This window comes from Ambystoma mexicanum, chromosome 14 (assembly GCF_040938575.1).
Source record: "Ambystoma mexicanum isolate Mex_15411 chromosome 14, UKY_AmexF1_1, whole genome shotgun sequence".
Classification (NCBI taxonomy): Eukaryota; Metazoa; Chordata; class Amphibia; order Caudata; family Ambystomatidae; genus Ambystoma; species Ambystoma mexicanum.
In genome coordinates, this window is record NC_090940.1 from 668,403,409 (window position 1) to 668,421,046 (window position 17,638).

General features: G+C 51.0%; 1 protein-coding gene across 8 annotated transcripts in view; it reads left to right on the forward strand.

Moving 5' to 3' along the window:
• SYNE2 (spectrin repeat containing nuclear envelope protein 2) overlaps positions 1 to 17,638 on the forward strand; it is a 1,840,150-nt gene that overhangs the window by 1,331,496 nt on the left and 491,016 nt on the right. For all 8 annotated transcript variants that reach the window (XM_069638223.1, XM_069638224.1, XM_069638227.1 and 5 more), the window contains 2 exons: positions 1,933 to 2,004; positions 6,602 to 6,748. In XM_069638223.1, the coding sequence (XP_069494324.1) occupies positions 1,933 to 2,004; positions 6,602 to 6,748 (219 nt within the window). The remainder of the gene's footprint in view (positions 1 to 1,932; positions 2,005 to 6,601; positions 6,749 to 17,638) is intronic.

A 17,638-nucleotide genomic window follows, 5' to 3' on the forward strand; every position in this document is an offset into this window, starting at 1 on the left:
GTATCTAGTTCTGTGTGACTTTCTTTACACATGTATCTAGTTCTGTGTAACTTTCTTTACACATGTATCTAGTTGTGTGTGACAATGCCAGCATTCTGCCGATCATGTGGAGACTGATGTTGTTTGATCAACATACGTTTTGTTGTCAACTTGGGATTGGGAGGCAACTCCTCTCACCCTTCAGAAACCCATCTGATCCCAGCTCTGGTCCTTAGACTACCACTGTCCTCCATTCCTTTCACACTGTTGTTTGCAGTTATGCCTTTTGTGCAAATTACTAATCAATTACGCCTCTCCCTCCCAATGCGGAAAACAGTGCCAGATCAATTTTGAACCCAAAAAGTTGAATGCATTTTTGCCCCAGAGACAGCCTTTTTCGGAAGTTATTTTTATTGACCTTAAAAATGTTGGCATCATCATTTTGCGTTAGGCTTTAAAACATTGTTATCGTCACTCGAAAGCGTTCCATTGTTACTGATGCGATACTTCTGTGGTATCCTCCATCTGCCACCTCTCCACCTCTTTGGCATCCCTAAGCTGGCTCCTCGATCTGCCACTTCGCCACCTCTTCCGGCATCCCTAAACTGGCTCCCCTATCTGCCACTTCTCCACCTTTTCCAGCATCCCTAAACTGGCTCCTCTATCTGCCACTTCACCAGCTCTTCGACATCCTTAAGCTGGCTTTGCTATCTGCCACTTCTCCGCCTCTTCGGCATCCCTAAGCTGGCTCCCCTATCTGCCACTTCTCCGGCAATCCCTAAACTGGCTCCCCTATCTGCCACTTCTCCACCTCTCCGGCATCCCTAAACTGGCTCCTCTATCTGCCACTTCTCCGGCAATCCCTAAACTGGCTCCCCTATCTGCCACTTCTCCACCTCTCCGGCATCCCTAAACTGGCTCCTCTATCTGCCACTTCTCCGGCAATCCCTAAACTGGCTCCCCTATCTGCCACTTCTCCACCTCTCCGGCATCCCTAAACTGGCTCCTCTATCTGCCACTTCTCCGGCAATCCCTAAACTGGCTCCCCTATCTGCCACTTCTCCACCTCTCTGGCATCCCTAAACTGGCTCCTCTATCTGCCACTTCTTCGGCAATCCCTAAACTGGCTCCCCTATCTGCCACTTCTCCACCTCTCCGGCATCCCTAAACTGGCTCCTCTATCTGCCACTTCTTCGGCAATCCCTAAACTGGCTCCCCTATCTGCCACTTCTCCACCTCTCCGGCATCCCTAAACTGGCTCCTCTATCTGCCACTTCTCCACCTCTCCGGCATTCCTAAACTGGCTCCCCTATCTGCCACTTCTCCCCCTCTCCGGCATCCCTAAACTGGCTCCCCTATCTGCCACTTCTCCACCTCTCCGGCATCCCTAAACTGGCTCCTCTATCTGCCACTTCTCCACCTCTCCGGCATCCCTAAACTGGCTCCCCTATCTGCCACTTCTCCACCTCTCCGGCATCCCTAAACTGGCTCCTCTATCTGCCACTTCTCCACCTCTCCGGCATCCCTAAACTGGCTCCCCTACCTGCCACTTCTCCACCTCTCCGGCATCCCTAAACTGGCTCGTTCCACTGTTCTCAGACTTGCCACCTGTGGCTATCTGCTTGGTTGAGCATTAGTGATATGTACTTGTATTTTTGAGATGACCAGGGCAGGTCTTCCCATAGAGGTGATTTTTCTGAATCTTTTATGTTAATTACCCGTCCATCTCCAGGGGGTGTAAGTGTTGCTTTGCTTCTGAGTCTCGCCCACATACTAGTTTAGTGCCACGTAGTTTCTAGAATATATGGAGGTTTAGGGGCCCAGGTATAGAAATATCCCATTTGCTTCATCCTCGGTTTGAATGTAAATCTCGTGCACGTGAAAAGTAACGAGCATTAACATAACGATTGTTTTGAAAAGTGTCAACTGACAACATTTTTCATTTTCTTCTAGAAAAGGAAAGCGAGTTTGCTGTTTCTTCCTTCGTTGGAGGAAGTGTCCGAGGACGGTTCCGTCTCGAGCGAGGTATGTAAATGCATGCTGGGGGGAGGGGGGGAGAGAGAACGTGTGTGCGTGTGTGCGTGTGTGCGTGTGTGTACGTGTACTGACACATTGCTTTCTGGCTCCATCAGGGCCTGTCATGCCCCGAGCTGTATGGTAGACACTGATGTTGCATTCAGCCTGCTGAAGTGCTGCCAGGCGGACCCAGACACTGGCAGGACTGGAGGGGGGAATTCAGCGGGAGGAGGGTACAACATCTGCTGGTGTCGAGTCTGGGGGGTCTTCCCGAGACAATAGTACAAAACACGGAGGCCCGCGTCCATATTGGAGTGGCACAGGGAAGGTGTTTGCCCCACTGAGCAAATGAAGTGTGCCAGGTTTGCATTGCCTCTTGTTGCCGCTGTGGTAGGTTGCTAGTGCCCGGAGGGGGATGTTGTGGTTGTTTGAAAGCCAGCACCTTGTTCCATTACTGTCTAGCCGTGTGCTGGTATAATACGGCTGAATGCCAAGCTTGTGGGGGGGCTATAAAGTGGTGCTAGCCTCTCCCTGTTGGTGGGTAGTGCCATGCCCCACCCAGTAAGACCTGTGAATGATGTACACTGGTGTCACTCCGTAGTGCCCAGGGCCGCCTGTACCTGCTGTGAATGCCCACAGTGCACTGAGAGTGGGAACATGAGCATGGATGTGACATTTCAGAGACATTGAATGGCACAGACATGCCACCATGAATGCGCTGGCACCATCTAAGGCCAGTGGAGGTCCCAGGTGAAGTACAGCACCGGCCCTGAGCCCTCTGAGCACGGGGGGCGAGTGGAGGTCCCAGGTGAAGTACAGCACCGGCCCTGAGCCCTCTGGGCACGGGGGCCAGTGGAGGTCCCAGGTTGAAGTACAGCACCAGCCCTGAGCCCTCCGAGCACGGGGGCGAGTGGAGGTCCCAGGTGAAGTACAGCACCAGCCCTGAGCCCTTCGAACACGGGGGCGAGTGGAGGTCCCAGGTGAAGTAGAGCATCAGCCCTGAGCCCTCCGAGCACGGGGGCCAGTGGTGGTCCCAGGTGAAGTACAGCACCAGCCCTGAGCCCTCCGGGCACGGGGGCGAGTGGAGGTCCCAGGTGAAGTACAGCACCAGCCCAGAGCCCTCTGAGCACGGGGGCGATTGGAGGTCCCAGGTGAAGTACAGCACCAGCCCTGCGCCCTCTGAGCCAGGGGGCCAGTGGAGGTCCCAGGTGAAGTAGAGCATCAGCCCTGAGCCCTCCGAGCACGGGGGCCAGTGGTGGTCCCAGGTGAAGTACAGCACCAGCCCTGAGCCCTCCGGGCACGGGGGCGAGTGGAGGTCCCAGGTGAAGTACAGCACCAGCCCAGAGCCCTCTGAGCACGGGGGCGATTGGAGGTCCCAGGTGAAGTACAGCACCAGCCCTGCGCCCTCTGAGCCAGGGGGCCAGTGGAGGTCCCGGGTGAAGTACAGCACCAGCCCTGAGCGCTCTGAGCACGGGGGCGAGTGGAGGTCCCAGGTGATGTACAGCACCAGCCCTGAGCCCTCTGGGCACGGGGGCCAGTGGAGGTCCCAGGTGAAGTACAGCACCAGCCCAGAGCCCTCTGGGCATCGGGTGATTGGAGTTCCCGGGTGAAGTACAACACCAGCCCTGCGCCCTCTGGGCACGGGGGCCAGTGGAGTTCCCGGTGAAGTAGAGCACCAGCCCTGAGCGCTCTGAGCACGGGGGCGAGTGGAGGTCCCAGGTGAAGTACAGCACCAGCCCTGAGCCCTCTGAGCACGGGGGCAGTGGAGGTCCCAGGTGAAGTACAGCACCAGCCCTGAGCCCTCTGGGCACGGGGGCCAGTGGAGTTCCCGGGTGAAGTAGAGCACCAGCCCTGAGCCCTCTGAGCACGGGGGCAAGTGGAGGTCCCAGGTGAAGTACAGCACCAGCCCTGAGCACGGGGGCCAGTGGAGGTCCCAGGTGAAGTACAGCACCAGCCCAGAGCCCTCTGGGCATGGGGCGATTGGAGGTCCCAGGTGAAGTACAGCACCAGCCCTACCCTCCGGGCACCGGTGCCAGTGGAGGTCCCAGGTGAAGTACAGCACCGGCCCTGAGCCCTCCGAGCACGGGGCCAGTGGAGGTCCCAGGTGAAGTACAGCACCAGCCCTGAGCCCTCCGAACACGGGGGCGAGTGGAGGTCCCAGGTGAAGTACAGCACCAGCCCTGAACCCTCTGGGCACGGGCCATCATTGCGGATAATAGCACTTTGCTTAAATGCAGGTTTCTGGGTATTTGCTATCAGTGCCCGGTCCTTTTTGTGCAATTGGAGTTCCTTCCACTTTGCCCGCTCTCTCTTGCGGGGTGGGCGGCCAGGGCTGTGCATGTGTGCGTACCCACATGTGAACACGCTGCACTGTTCCTCCACATGCATGCTGCCCTGCCTCTCCACTACTCTGCATGTATGGCTGAGGAATGAGTACTGTGAAATGTGGGCTGAGGAATGAGTACTGTGAAATGTGGGCTGAGGAATGAGTACTGTGAAATGTGGGCTGAGGAATGAGTACTGTGAAATGAGGGCTGAGGCATGAGTACTGTGAAATGAGGGCTGAGAAATGAGTACTGTGAAATGTGGGCTGAGGAATGAGTACTGTGAAATGTGGGCTGAAGAATGAGTACTGTGAAATGTGGGCTGAGGAATGAGTACTGTGAAATGTGGGCTGAGGAATGAGTACTGTGAAATGTGGGCTGAGGAATGAGTACTGTGAAATGAGGGCTGAGGCATGAGTACTGTGAAATGAGGGCTGAGAAATGAGTACTGTGAAATGTGGGCTGAGGAATGAGTACTGTGAAATGTGGGCTGAAGAATGAGTACTGTGAAATGTGGGCTGAGGAATGAGTACTGTGAAATGAGGGCTGAGGAATGAGTACTGTGAAATGAGGGCTGAGGCATGAGTACTGTGAAATGAGGGCTGAGGAATGAGTACTGAGGAATGAGTACTGTGAAATGAGGGCTGAGGAGTGAGTGTTGTGAAATGTGGGCTGAGGAATGAGTACTGTGAAATGTGGGCTGAGGAATGAGTACTGTGAAATGAGGGCTGAGGCATGAGTACTGTGAAATGAGGGCTGAGGAATGAGTACTGTGAAATGTGGGCTGAGGAATGAGTACTGTGAAATGTGGGCTGAGGAATGAGTACTGTGAAATGTGGGCTGAGGAATGAGTACTGTGAAATGAGGGCTGAGGAATGAGTACTGTGAAATGAGGGCTGAGGCATGAGTACTGTGAAATGAGGGCTGAGGAATGAGTACTGAGGAATGAGTACTGTGAAATGAGGGCTGAGGAGTGAGTGTTGTGAAATGAGGGCTGAGGAATGAGTACTGTGAAATGAGGGCTGAGGAATGAGTACTGTGAAATGTGGGCTGAGGAATGAGTACTGTGAAATGTGGGCTGAGGAATGAGTACTGTGAAATGTGGGCTGAGGAATGAGTACTGTGAAATGTGGGCTGAGGAATGAGTACTGTGAAATGAGGGCTGAGGAATGAGTACTGTGAAATGAGGGCTGAGGCATGAGTACTGTGAAATGAGGGCTGAGGAATGAGTACTGAGGAATGAGTACTGTGAAATGAGGGCTGAGGAGTGAGTGTTGTGAAATATGGGCTGAGTAATGAGTACTGTGAAATGTGGGCTGAGGAATGAGTACTGTGAAATGTGGGCTGAGGAATGAGTACTGTGAAATGAGGGCTGAGGAATGAGTACTGTGAAATGAGGGCTGAGGCATGAGTACTGTGAAATGAGGGCTGAGGAATGAGTACTGAGGAATGAGTACTGTGAAATGAGGGCTGAGGAATGAGTGTTGTGAAATATGGGCTGAGGAATGAGTACTGTGAAATGTGGGCTGAGGAATGAGTACTGTGAAATGTGGGCTGAGGAATGAGTACTGTGAAATGAGGGCTGAGGCATGAGTACTGTGAAATGAGGGCTGAGGAATGAGTACTGTGAAATGTGGCCTGAGGAATGAGTACTGTGAAATGTGGGCTGAGGAATGAGTACTGTGAAATGAGGGCAGAGGAATGAGTACTGTGAAATGAGGGCTGAGGCATGAGTACTGTGAAATGAGGGCTGAGGAATGAGTACTGAGGAATGAGTACTGTGAAATGAGGGCTGAGGAGTGAGTGTTGTGAAATATGGGCTGAGTAATGAGTACTGTGAAATGTGGGCTGAGGAATGAGTACTGTGAAATGTGGGCTGAGGAATGAGTACTGTGAAATGAGGGCTGAGGAATGAGTACTGTGAAATGAGAGCCTATGTGAGTACATCATTTTCCCTCTTGTGCTCTCAAGATGTCCCCTCTCTTGTTCTCCATCTCACTCTGCCTTTCTTGCACTCTCTGAAATTCCCCTTTTCTCTCGCTCTCACACTCCCTCACTCTCCAGTTTGCTCTCCTCCTCCACCTTTGCCTCGCCCCTCATCTTCCTTGTACACACCGGAGGACACTTTGGATGACATTTGAAGTGTGATGCTGATTACAAGTTGAAATGCTCACTCATAAGTACTCGAGCTTTAAGAACTAGGAAAGTTACTAGAATCATATTTCAATACTGGGACTTCATTTACATTGTGAAATGTGTTGCTTTGGACAATCCTCTTTCAGAAGGGATACAAACCATTGATAGCGTCTAAAGGTGTCTCCCCCCCTCGAGAGACGAAGTGGACGCATGAGGATGGCAGAGAAGCTTCCAAGTCCCCCGGAAGTGAAGCTTCCAAGTCCCCCGGAAGTGTAACTACCAGGACTCCACAGGTAATGGCACACGGGTTTCTATTGTAACGTATTTTGATGTTGAAAATGTCCTCCAGTACCATCTGTTCATCTGCGTTTCATTGTCATGTGATTGAGGAGTGGCACAGGTTTGAGTAGGCACAGGTTTGAGGTTTGAGTAGCACAGGAGTATACACGTGGAGTAGTGGAGAGGCAGGGCAGCATACACGTGGCGAGGCAGGGCAGCATAAATGTGGAGTAGTGGAGAGGCAGGGCCGCATACATGTGGAGTAGTGGAGAGGCAGGGCCGCATACATGTGGAGAGGCAGGGCCGCATACATGTGGAGGCAGGGCCGCATACATGTGGAGTAGTGGATAGGCAGGGCTGCATACATGTGGAGTAGTGGAGAGGCAGGGCAGCAGACATGTAGAGTAGTGGAGAGGCCAGGCAGCATACATATGGAGTAGTGGAGAGGCAGGGCCGCATACATGCTGAGAGGCAGGCAGCATACATGCAGAGTAGTGGAAAGGCAGGGTAGCATGCATGTGGAGAGGCAGGGCAGCATACATGCAGAGTAGTGGAGAGGCAGGGCAGCATGCATGTGGAGAGGCAGGGCAGCATACATGTGGAGTAGTGGAGAGGGAGGGCAGTGTAAATGTAGAGCTGTGGAGTGACACGGCAGCATACATGTGGAGTAGTGGAAAGGCAAGGGCAGTGTAAATGTAGAGCTGTGGGGAGGCAGGGTACTGCAGATGAGATGTAGAGATGTGGAGAGGCAGCGCACTGTAAATCTGGAGCTGTGGAGATGCATGGGACTGTAGATGAAGAGATGTAGACATGTGGAGAGGCAGGGCTGTGTAAATGTAGAGCTGTGGGGAGGCAGGGTAATGTAGATGAAGAGATGTAGAGATGAGGAGAGGCAGGCAGTGTAAATGTAGAGCTGTGGAGAGGCAGGGCACTGTAGATGAAGAGATGTAGGGAGGCAGGACAGTATACGTGTAGAGCTGTGGGGAGGCAGGGCACTATAGATGAGATGTAGAGATGTGGAGAGGCAGGGCAGTGTAAATGTAGTGCTGTGGGGAGGCAGGATAATGTAGATGAGATGTAGAGATGTGGGGAGGCAGGGCACTGTAGATGTGGGGAGGCAGGAAAGTATAAATGTTGAGCTGTGGAGAGGCAGGGTACAATAAATGTACAGCTATGGAAAAGCAGAACAGTGTAGCTGTGGCAGGACAGGTCAGAGTAAATGTGGTGCTGTGGGGGGCAGGGCAATCAAAATGTGGGTATACATGTGCTACAGCACAGGATTATAAATGTAGAGCTGTAGAGAGGCAGGGCAATGTAAATGTAGAGATGTGTAGAGTTAGGGTAGTATAAAGGTAGCTCTCTGTAGAGGCAGAGCAGTATAAAAGTAGAGCTGTGGAGAGTGTACGGAAGGCATGGTATCAAAGTAAGACAGACACAAGTGATCACAGTTCACAGGTGTTTAGTGAACTTTATCAAAGGTGTGATAAACGCCTATCTAACCTAAATCTAAAGATGGGAGCAAGCTACGAACATCAAATAATAATAACGCAGTCCTAGTGGAGTCTCGTCAAACTAAAAGAGCCTATACTAAAAAACACTATTGTCAATCCTTACCGCTGGTTTACAAATAATGTGGGGAAATGTTCATGAAAAAGAAAGAAGTGTTCACAAAGATGTTCAGGCCAGTGGGCCTCCCTTCCCCACGTTTTCAGCACGGGACATGGCGGTTCACTCGAGCATAGTACACACTTGGGCTTCTTCGGCACGAGGACACAGTTCTATTACAAGCATCAGGGCCTTCTATGTCCAAGTCTCTTAAAGGCTCTTGATCCAGAGGGCCTGATGTATCAAACAAAAGAAAAAGTTCCTTTCCAAGTATTCAAGTAGGGCAATTCACTCTTCACCCTGGATCCCCCTAAGCCGGGCTCATATCCCTTTTGTACCACAATCTTTTCCCAGGGGACATCACAGGTCATCCCGGATCCCCCTCAGTCAGGCTCAGATTCCCTTTTCACAATTAGTCTCCCTCAGCTGGGCTTTGACCAATTATAGTTCATATTAGCTATCGAAGACTTTCGAATATGCACAGGGTTTCCCTTGACCTGTTGCAGGACCACTTCGATTTCACAGTTCACACATTTTACACTCTCAGTTGGATACCTAACCGAGACCTTCGAATGAGCACCCATGTGGCGCTGGACCACTCTGTATATGGCATCTGCCTTGGTGTCAAAAGTTCAGTCACTTCTTGGATATTCAATTATATTCACATTGCTCATCACATACGTCTTCCACTCTGTTCTTTGCAGATTTCTTCATACAATGTTGCCACTTGCAACCTTGGTTCTAACACAGACCGGTCTGCTATCAGTCTCTCCGACTCACTGGCTGTGCTGACTTGAGTGGGGCGTCTGTGTTGTAGGAGCCAAGGACAGTACCACAGCGGCAATCGCTCCTCCCTGCCTCGGCTATCGATGAGGGAGAGCTCCGGGTACCTTCAACACACAATGCCCCTTTCTTTAGCTTTAATTCCCGGTCTTATGTTTCTTATTCTCGAGGACTTGTGAAAGTAGCCGTTTCCTTCCTCTGAAAAGGCCACGGCCAATTCCCTCCTTGCAACCCTTTCTGGTCTTGCCGTCTTTCTCCTCATATTCAACTGCCATCTAGTAACTGCTGCTTGCTCGTGCATTTTGCATTGTTATGAGTGTGCTTTCATGCTCCGCCTTTTACCCATGTGGGGAAGTGTGATGGAAGTCAGGTGCATGTAATTGTCAGTAGCTGCCTTACTCTGCCTGACCCTTGTGTTGGGACATGTCAGGTATATGGCTCTGGTGTTAGTCCGTTGTCGCTCACGGTGGACTGTCCATGAGAATGTGTTCATGTCGGGAAAGGGGGTTTTGGGGGTGGGGAGGAGTTCCTAGGTATCCTGCCTGGTCTGATGGGGAAAAGATGCTACAAGGAAGGGGATACCGGGTCTCACAGTTCAGTGTCCCACATCCACTCCCCGAGGACCCCTCATCCAGGGGATCCTCCCACATTGGTCCACGCCCAGGAACTAGATCCAAAAGCGATGGCCGTGTCCTAACCACCTGGATGACAGATCCCCAGGGACTGGCGGGTGAGACACCTTCAGGTTTCCCACAAGAGGTAGGGCAGTATGAAGTTAGAGCTGTGCAGAGGCAGTGCAGTATGGTGTTGAGTTGTGGAGTGGCAGGGTGGTATAAATGTAGGGGTGTGGCGATGCAGGGAAGTATACATTTGGAGCTGTGGAGAGGCAGGACAGTGTAAATGTAGAGCTAAGAAGTGCAAGGAACTCATGGTGGCAACAGTAAAGGCAGACACAAGTGATCACAGTTCAAGGGGGCTTATTAAACTGTATGAATCAGTGAGAAAAAACAGCTAAGCTAAACCTAAATCTAAGATGGGAGCAAGCTACGACCATCACATAATAATAATACAGCCCTAGTGGAGACTAGTCATATAAAAAGCACCTATACCAAGAAACATATTTCCAATCCTTACAGCTAAGTTACAAAATAGTGTGGGATATTGTTCACCCGAAAAGAAAGAAGTGTTCAGAAAATAAGTCAGGATGGTATAACTGGGGTCTCTCTTCCCCACGTTTTTAGGGTTTCGGCCAAAATGACCAAATAAAAAATACCAAATGCGTGATTTGGCGGAATTTTAGCTGTTCAAAAAATCTGGCGCCCGAAAAGTTTGATCAAATCATGCGTTTGGTGTTGGGGATGCAGGGGAGTCCCCTGCAGCCATCCCCATAAATAAACCCCAAAAAAAGGCTGCAACGGTTTCCCCCGCGACCCTTGCTCACTATATGTAAGCGGAGTTTGTGGGAGTGCCCCCCGCAATCCCCCCCAAAAAAATAAACAAATAAATAAATGCGGGGGCTGCAGGGGTGTCACCCGCAACCCACCGCTCACTATGCTATACAGTATAGTGAGCAGGGGTTCAAGAGGACACCTCTGCAGTTTACCCGACAAAAAGAAAAAGGAAAGAACATGCAGCACTGGTTCCCGATCACAGAAGTGAAAGGGAACAGGCATCGCAGGGACCAGCGTGAGACTGAATGCAAGGTAAATAGGGGTGTGGGGTGTGGATAAAGGTGTGTTGGGGTGTGGGTAGGGGTTTGAGTAACTCGGTAATCTTCAGGGGAGAAAAGACAGAAGATTATTTCGAAAAAATAATCTTCAGTCTTCTCTTCCTTGAACATTTCCAGGGAAAATTCTACAGATGTGCAGGTGGAGGTGTGGTTTGTGAGCTAGGGAGCAAGAGCTCTGGTGACCTCAGTTGTCGGTCATTTCAAAGGAGGGGATAATTTTCATACAGATGTGCAGGTGGTGTGCTTTGTTGGCGAGGGAGTGCACTTGTGGTTGCAGTGAGCGTTTGTTTATTTATTTGTAGGGCGCACCGAACCCAAAGGTAACTGGGCGCAACATGGTACAGGAATACTTGAGACTTAGGTTACACAATGAAATAGTTACAATGCAAGACAGGCAATATACAAGGAAGTGAGGCAGAAGGATACATTAAGTTGCATATATACAGGTATGTACATCGACGTTGGGTCCAGTAAGGATCATATGTCATTAGAACGCAGCCAGCTCAGGGTATTGCGCCTGAAGCTGGGATAGGCTTGATCAGCTCCGAGTGCTGGAGGTAGGGCGTTCCAAGACTGGGCGGCTTTCACCGTGAAGCTGCTTCCTCCGGATGTTTTTAGTTTATGTCTAGTTATCTCCAGGCAAAAGGAGTTGGCCATTCTAGCAGGGCGGGTAGATGTGCTCCTAACCATTCTCTCTGTTAGGAATGGTGGTGCTGTGTTGTTCAGGCATTTGTACGTCAAGGAGACTGCTTTGAGTAGGATTATGTCGTTAATCTTTAACCAGTGGGGTTCTCTTCTGATTTTGGAGACATGTTCTCGGTTAGGGATGTTCAGGGCCGTTCTCAGAGCATTATTTTGTAGGATTTGGATTGTATCCAGTATATTTTTGTTGGCCCCTAAGTATAGGGCATTGCAGTAGTCCAATTTTGACATTATTAGGGCATTAGCGAGGATAATGCAACTTGCTTTGGATAATAATGGTCTGCAGGCTCTGATGAGTTTGCATGTGTAGGCAGTGGATGACGCCATGGAATTTACCTGTTTCCTTAGGGTGTGGGTGGAGTCGAGGTAAAAGCCTAGGGTTTTTACTTCCTTGGCTACCATGATAATGTTTCCGTCAATGTTGATGGTGGAATAATTGGAATTACGTTTTTTTAAGCTAGTAGCCGATCCAAGTATTAAGATTTCTGTTTTTGTCGTCATTCAGGCAGAGGCCATGGGATGCCATCCATGCCTGAATGAGATCTATTTTATTTACCAAGGCCGTATCTTTGTCGAAATTGCCCCAAAGGGGGATAAGGATCTGGGTGTCATCTGTGTAATTCCTGTAGGTGACGCCCAGTTTGTCCAATTTGTCAAATAGGGGCTTGGTAAATATATTATACATGGTTGGCGATACACAAGAACTTTGTGGAACGCCACATGTAGTCTGGATAGGGTCAGCCGAAGCCGAGGGGGAGAAGACTTGCATCGTTCTATTGTCAAGGAAGGACTGAACCCATGCTATTGCGTCCATCGAGAAGTGGGCAGCTGAGGCCAGGTGTTTGCACAGGACTTTGTGGTCCACCAAGTCTAAGGCTGCCCACAGGTCCAGGAGGAGTAGCATGGCAGTTTTCCCTTGGTCCCTGAGTTCATCAATTTGTGTTTGTAGGTCGATTAGTGCAGTTTCTGTGCCATGCTGTGGCCTAAAGCTGGACTGGCAAGAGCCTAGGAGGTGGTTGGTTTTCAGATAGTTCTGAATTTGCAAGTACGCAACCCTGTCAGTAATTTTGAGGAGGGAAGACACTGTAGTAATGGGTCTGTAATTTGTTGGGATGGAAGGGTCCAGGGTTTGTTTTTTTAGCAAAGGTAGTACCCATTACTCTTTAAGGTTGCTTGGGACAGTGTTGGTTGTGAATGAGGCGTTGATGAGTTTCGTGATGAAAGGCGCTAGGTCTTTTGCCGCGGGTCAATTGTCGCCCTGGCAGTTAAGAGGGTTTCAAGGATAGAATAATTTTTTCTGTTTCCAGGATAGAAAATTTGGTGAAGCTAAATGGTTCAGGCAGGCTGGTGGGTTCTGTAAGGCTGGTGACTTGTGGTTCGGTGGGGTGCAGAGAGGCTTTTCATATTGGCAATCTTAGTTTGAAGTGTGGTTATTTTGTTTGTTAAGGCATTCTGAATGCTGGTGCACCATAGTTTATCCTTGGGAGCAGTGTCTAGGGGAGGACAGGGGGATTCCAGTTCCCAGAGGATCGAGAAGAGTTCCTTAGTGTTGGAACTGGCCTCAGAGATTCTTACATTATAGAGGTCTTTTTTAGTGCAAATGATTTCCTTTTTGCAATTGTTAGCAAAGTGGGTCAGTAGTAACTTGTTTTCATCCGAGGGGGTGTGGCGCCATAGGGATTCTAGTTTTCTTTTCTGTAGTCTGATGTCTTTGAGGTGAGGTGTAAACCAGGTATTGAGGTGTCTGTTGTTTACTTTTGCGCATTTTAAAAGGTGCACTGGAATCTAAGGCTTTATACATGGTGGTGTTGTACAAGAGGTTGGGGGTCAGCGTTACTAGGGAGAGAGTTAAGAGATGGGAGGGTATGGCGGAGTAGCTCGTCTGGTGTGATATTTTTTTTACTCCTACTTGGAAGGGAAGGTGCCATGATTATACCTTTGGCAGTTTGTCTAATGCTAACGAGAAATCAATCAGGTGATGGTCAGTCCATAATTGTGGGGTTTCTTTAGTAATAGAAGTTTCACAATTCAAGTCGGCCCCCCAGTAAAGGGTCCTGCCTTTGGTATGAATTGGGGCAAAGACCTTTTGGGTAAGTCCGTGTTCTGAGAGAATAGTGGCTAGTGCCTGCGAATGTTTGTCCTTAGAATCATTAAATCCAAGGTTAAAATCTCCCAGTATGAATATTTGTGAGGAATCTTTTGTGTTGTTGGCAAGAAGGCTAGATAAGTCCTCTTCGAAAGTGTCGATGGTCCCTGGAGGTCTATGTATCAGACAAATGGTTGGGGTGCAGCACTTAGAGATAGGCATTTTGGCAATAAGCAATTTGTAGGTTTGGTGTTGGAAGTGATGCTTGGATTGTGTGCATGTGCCTGTGTTTTCTCGGATTATCACAGAGGAAACATGTGGGTCCTAATGCCCATGTGGTTGCATACAATCTTTTGCCAGTTTGCAAGCAATTGCTGAATAATGTTGGGTAAGAAGCACGTTGGGTGGTGTATTGACTGCTGTGAGGGTGATGAATACACGCGCCCAGAGAGACTGTATTGTGATATTGCTCCAGCCATAGAACCTGAACACAGGTCTGTTTGGTTCTGGTCCCAGCCTGACGGCACCAGACTGGGCGGTCCTGATGTAATATGAGGGGCACCCTGAGGTCCCAGGGCCTCCAGCCCTGCTCACATGTGTCTGCCATGTTCTAATTCTGAGCCCAACAGGTTATGCTGGGTCTAGTGTGGATGTGTTCAGCCTTGAGCCATGCACTCCTGGTTCCCATCAGTGTGTGCATGTGGTGTGGTGTAAGTCGGGTGTGGCATGCATGCGTAGCGTTGAGGCAGGGCCTCTCTGTACGGGTGGGATGAAGTGTACCTTGGCTGTTTGCAGTTGATCACGTTTGCACTGTGTGCCGCCGCTCGGTGCTGTTTACTTCCTGTGTGTATGTGTGTGCGATCGGCCAGCGTGCAGGCTCAGGTGTTACCTGGAGACCTGTTTACTTCCTGTTTGCATGTATGTGCTCTGCCAGCGTGCAGGCTCAGGTGTTACCTGGAGACCTGCTTACTTCCTGTTTGCATGTATGTGCTCTGCCAGCGTGCAGGCTCAGGTGTTACCTGGAGACCTGTTTACTTCCTCTGTATGTGCGAGTGTGTGCGCGCACACACACGTGTGCTCTGCCAGCGTGCAGGGTCAGGTGTTACCTGGAGACCTATTTACTTCCTGTGTGTGTATGCGCGCATGCTCTGCCAGCGTGCAGGCTCAGGTGTTACCTGGAGACCTGTTTACTTCCTGTTTGCATGTATGTGCTCTGCCAGCGTGCAGGCTCAGGTGTTACCTGGAGACCTGTTTACTTCCTCTGTATGTGCGAGTGTGTGTGCGCGCACACACACGTGTGCTCTGCCAGCGTGCAGGGTCAGGTGTTACCTGGAGACCTATTTACTTCCTGTGTGTGTATGCGCGCATGCTCTGCCAGTGTGCAGACTGGGGTGTTACTTGGAGACCTGTTTACTTCCTCTGTATGTGCGAGTGTGTGCGCGCACACACACGTGTGCTCTGCCAGCGTGCAGGGTCAGGTGTTACCTGGAGACCTATTTACTTCCTGTGTGTGTATGCGCGCATGCTCTGCCAGCGTGCAGGCTGGGGTGTTACTTGGAGACCTGTTTACTTCCTCTGTATGTGCGAGTGTGTGCGCGCACACACACGTGTGCTCTGCCAGCGTGCAGGGTCAGGTGTTACCTGGAGACCTATTTACTTCCTGTGTGTGTATGCGCGCATGCTCTGCCAGCGTGCAGGCTCAGGTGTTACCTGGAGACCTGTTTACTTCCTCTGTATGTGCGAGTGTGTGCGCGCACACACACGTGTGCTCTGCCAGCGTGCAGGGTCAGGTGTTACCTGGAGACCTATTTACTTCCTGTGTGTGTATGCGCGCATGCTCTGCCAGCGTGCAGGCTCAGGTGTTACCTGGAGACCTGTTTACTTCCTGTTTGCATGTATGTGCTCTGCCAGCGTGCAGGCTCAGGTGTTACCTGGAGAGATGTTTACTTCCTCTGTATGTGCGAGTGTGTGCGCGGACACACACGTGTGCTCTGCCAGCGTGCAGGGTCAGGTGTTACCTGGAGACCTGTTTACTTCCTGTGTGTGTGTGTGTGCGCTCTGCCAGTGTGCAGGCTCAGGTGTTACCTGGAGACCTGTTTACTTCCTCTGTATGTGCGAGTGTGTGCGCGCACACACACGTGTGCTCTGCCAGCGTGCAGGGTCAGGTGTTACCTGGAGACCTATTTACTTCCTGTGTGTGTATGCGCGCATGCTCTGCCAGTGTGCAGGCTGGGGTGTTACTTGGAGACCTGTTTACTTCCTCTGTATGTGCGAGTGTGTGCGCGCACACACACGTGTGCTCTGCCAGCGTGCAGGGTCAGGTGTTACCTGGAGACCTATTTACTTCCTGTGTGTGTATGCGCGCATGCTCTGCCAGTGTGCAGGCTGGGGTGTTACTTGGAGACCTGTTTACTTCCTCTGTATGTGCGAGTGTGTGCGCGCACACACACGTGTGCTCTGCCAGCGTGCAGGGTCAGGTGTTACCTGGAGACCTATTTACTTCCTGTGTGTATATGCGCGCATGCTCTGCCAGTGTGCAGGCTGGGGTGTTACTTGGAGACCTGTTTACTTCCTCTGTATGTGCGAGTGTGTGCGCGCACACACACGTGTGCTCTGCCAGCGTGCAGGGTCAGGTGTTACCTGGAGACCTATTTACTTCCTGTGTGTGTATGCACGCATGCTCTGCCAGTGTGCAGGCTGGGGTGTTACTTGGAGACCTGTTTACTTCCTCTGTATGTGCGAGTGTGTGCGCGCACACACACGTGTGTTCTGCCAGCGTGCAGGGTCAGGTGTTACCTGGAGACCTATTTACTTCCTGTGTGTGTATGCGCGCATGCTCTGCCAGCGTGCAGGCTAAGGTGTTACCTGGAGACCTGTTTACTTCCTGTTTGCATGTATGTGCTCTGCCAGTGTGCAGGCTCAGGTGTTACCTGGAGACCTGTTTACTTCCTCTGTATGTGCGAGTGTGTGCGCGCACACACACATGTGCTCTGCCAGCGTGCAGGGTCAGGTGTTACCTGGAGACCTGTTTACTTCCTGTGTGTGTATGCGCGCATGCTCTGCCAGCGTGCAGGCTCAGGTGTTACCTGGAGACCTGTTTACTTCCTGTTTGCATGTATGTGCTCTGCCAGCGTGCAGGCTCAGGTGTTACCTGGAGACCTGTTTACTTCCTCTGTATGTGCGAGTGTGTGTGCGCGCACACACACGTGTGCTCTGCCAGCGTGCAGGGTCAGGTGTTACCTGGAGACCTATTTACTTCCTGTGTGTGTATGCGCGCATGCTCTGCCAGTGTGCAGGCTGGGGTGTTACTTGGAGACCTGTTTACTTCCTCTGTATGTGCGAGTGTGTGCGCGCACACACACGTGTGCTCTGCCAGCGTGCAGGGTCAGGTGTTACCTGGAGACCTATTTACTTCCTGTCTGTGTATGCGCGCATGCTCTGCCAGCGTGCAGGCTGGGGTGTTACCTGGAGACCTGTTTACTTCCTGTTTGCATGTATGTGCTCTGCCAGCGTGCAGGCTCAGGTGTTACCTGGAGACCTGTTTACTTCCTGTTTGCATGTATGTGCTCTGCCAGTGTGCAGGCTGGGGTGTTACTTGGAGACCTGTTTACTTCCTCTGTATGTGCGAGTGTGTGCGCGCACACACACGTGTGCTCTGCCAGCGTGCAGGGTCAGGTGTTACCTGGAGGCCTATTTACTTCCTGTGTGTGTATGCGCGCATGCTCTGCCAGCGTGCAGGCTCAGGTGTTACCTGGAGACCTGTTTACTTCCTGTTTGCATGTATGTGCTCTGCCAGCGTGCAGGCTCAGGTGTTACCTGGAGACCTGTTTACTTCCTGTTTGCATGTATGTGCTCTGCCAGCGTGCAGGCTCAGGTGTTACCTGGAGACCTGTTTACTTCCTCTGTATGTGCGAGTGTGTGCGCGCACACACACGTGTGCTCTGCCAGCGTGCAGGGTCAGGTGTTACCTGGAGACCTATTTACTTCCTGTGTGTGTAT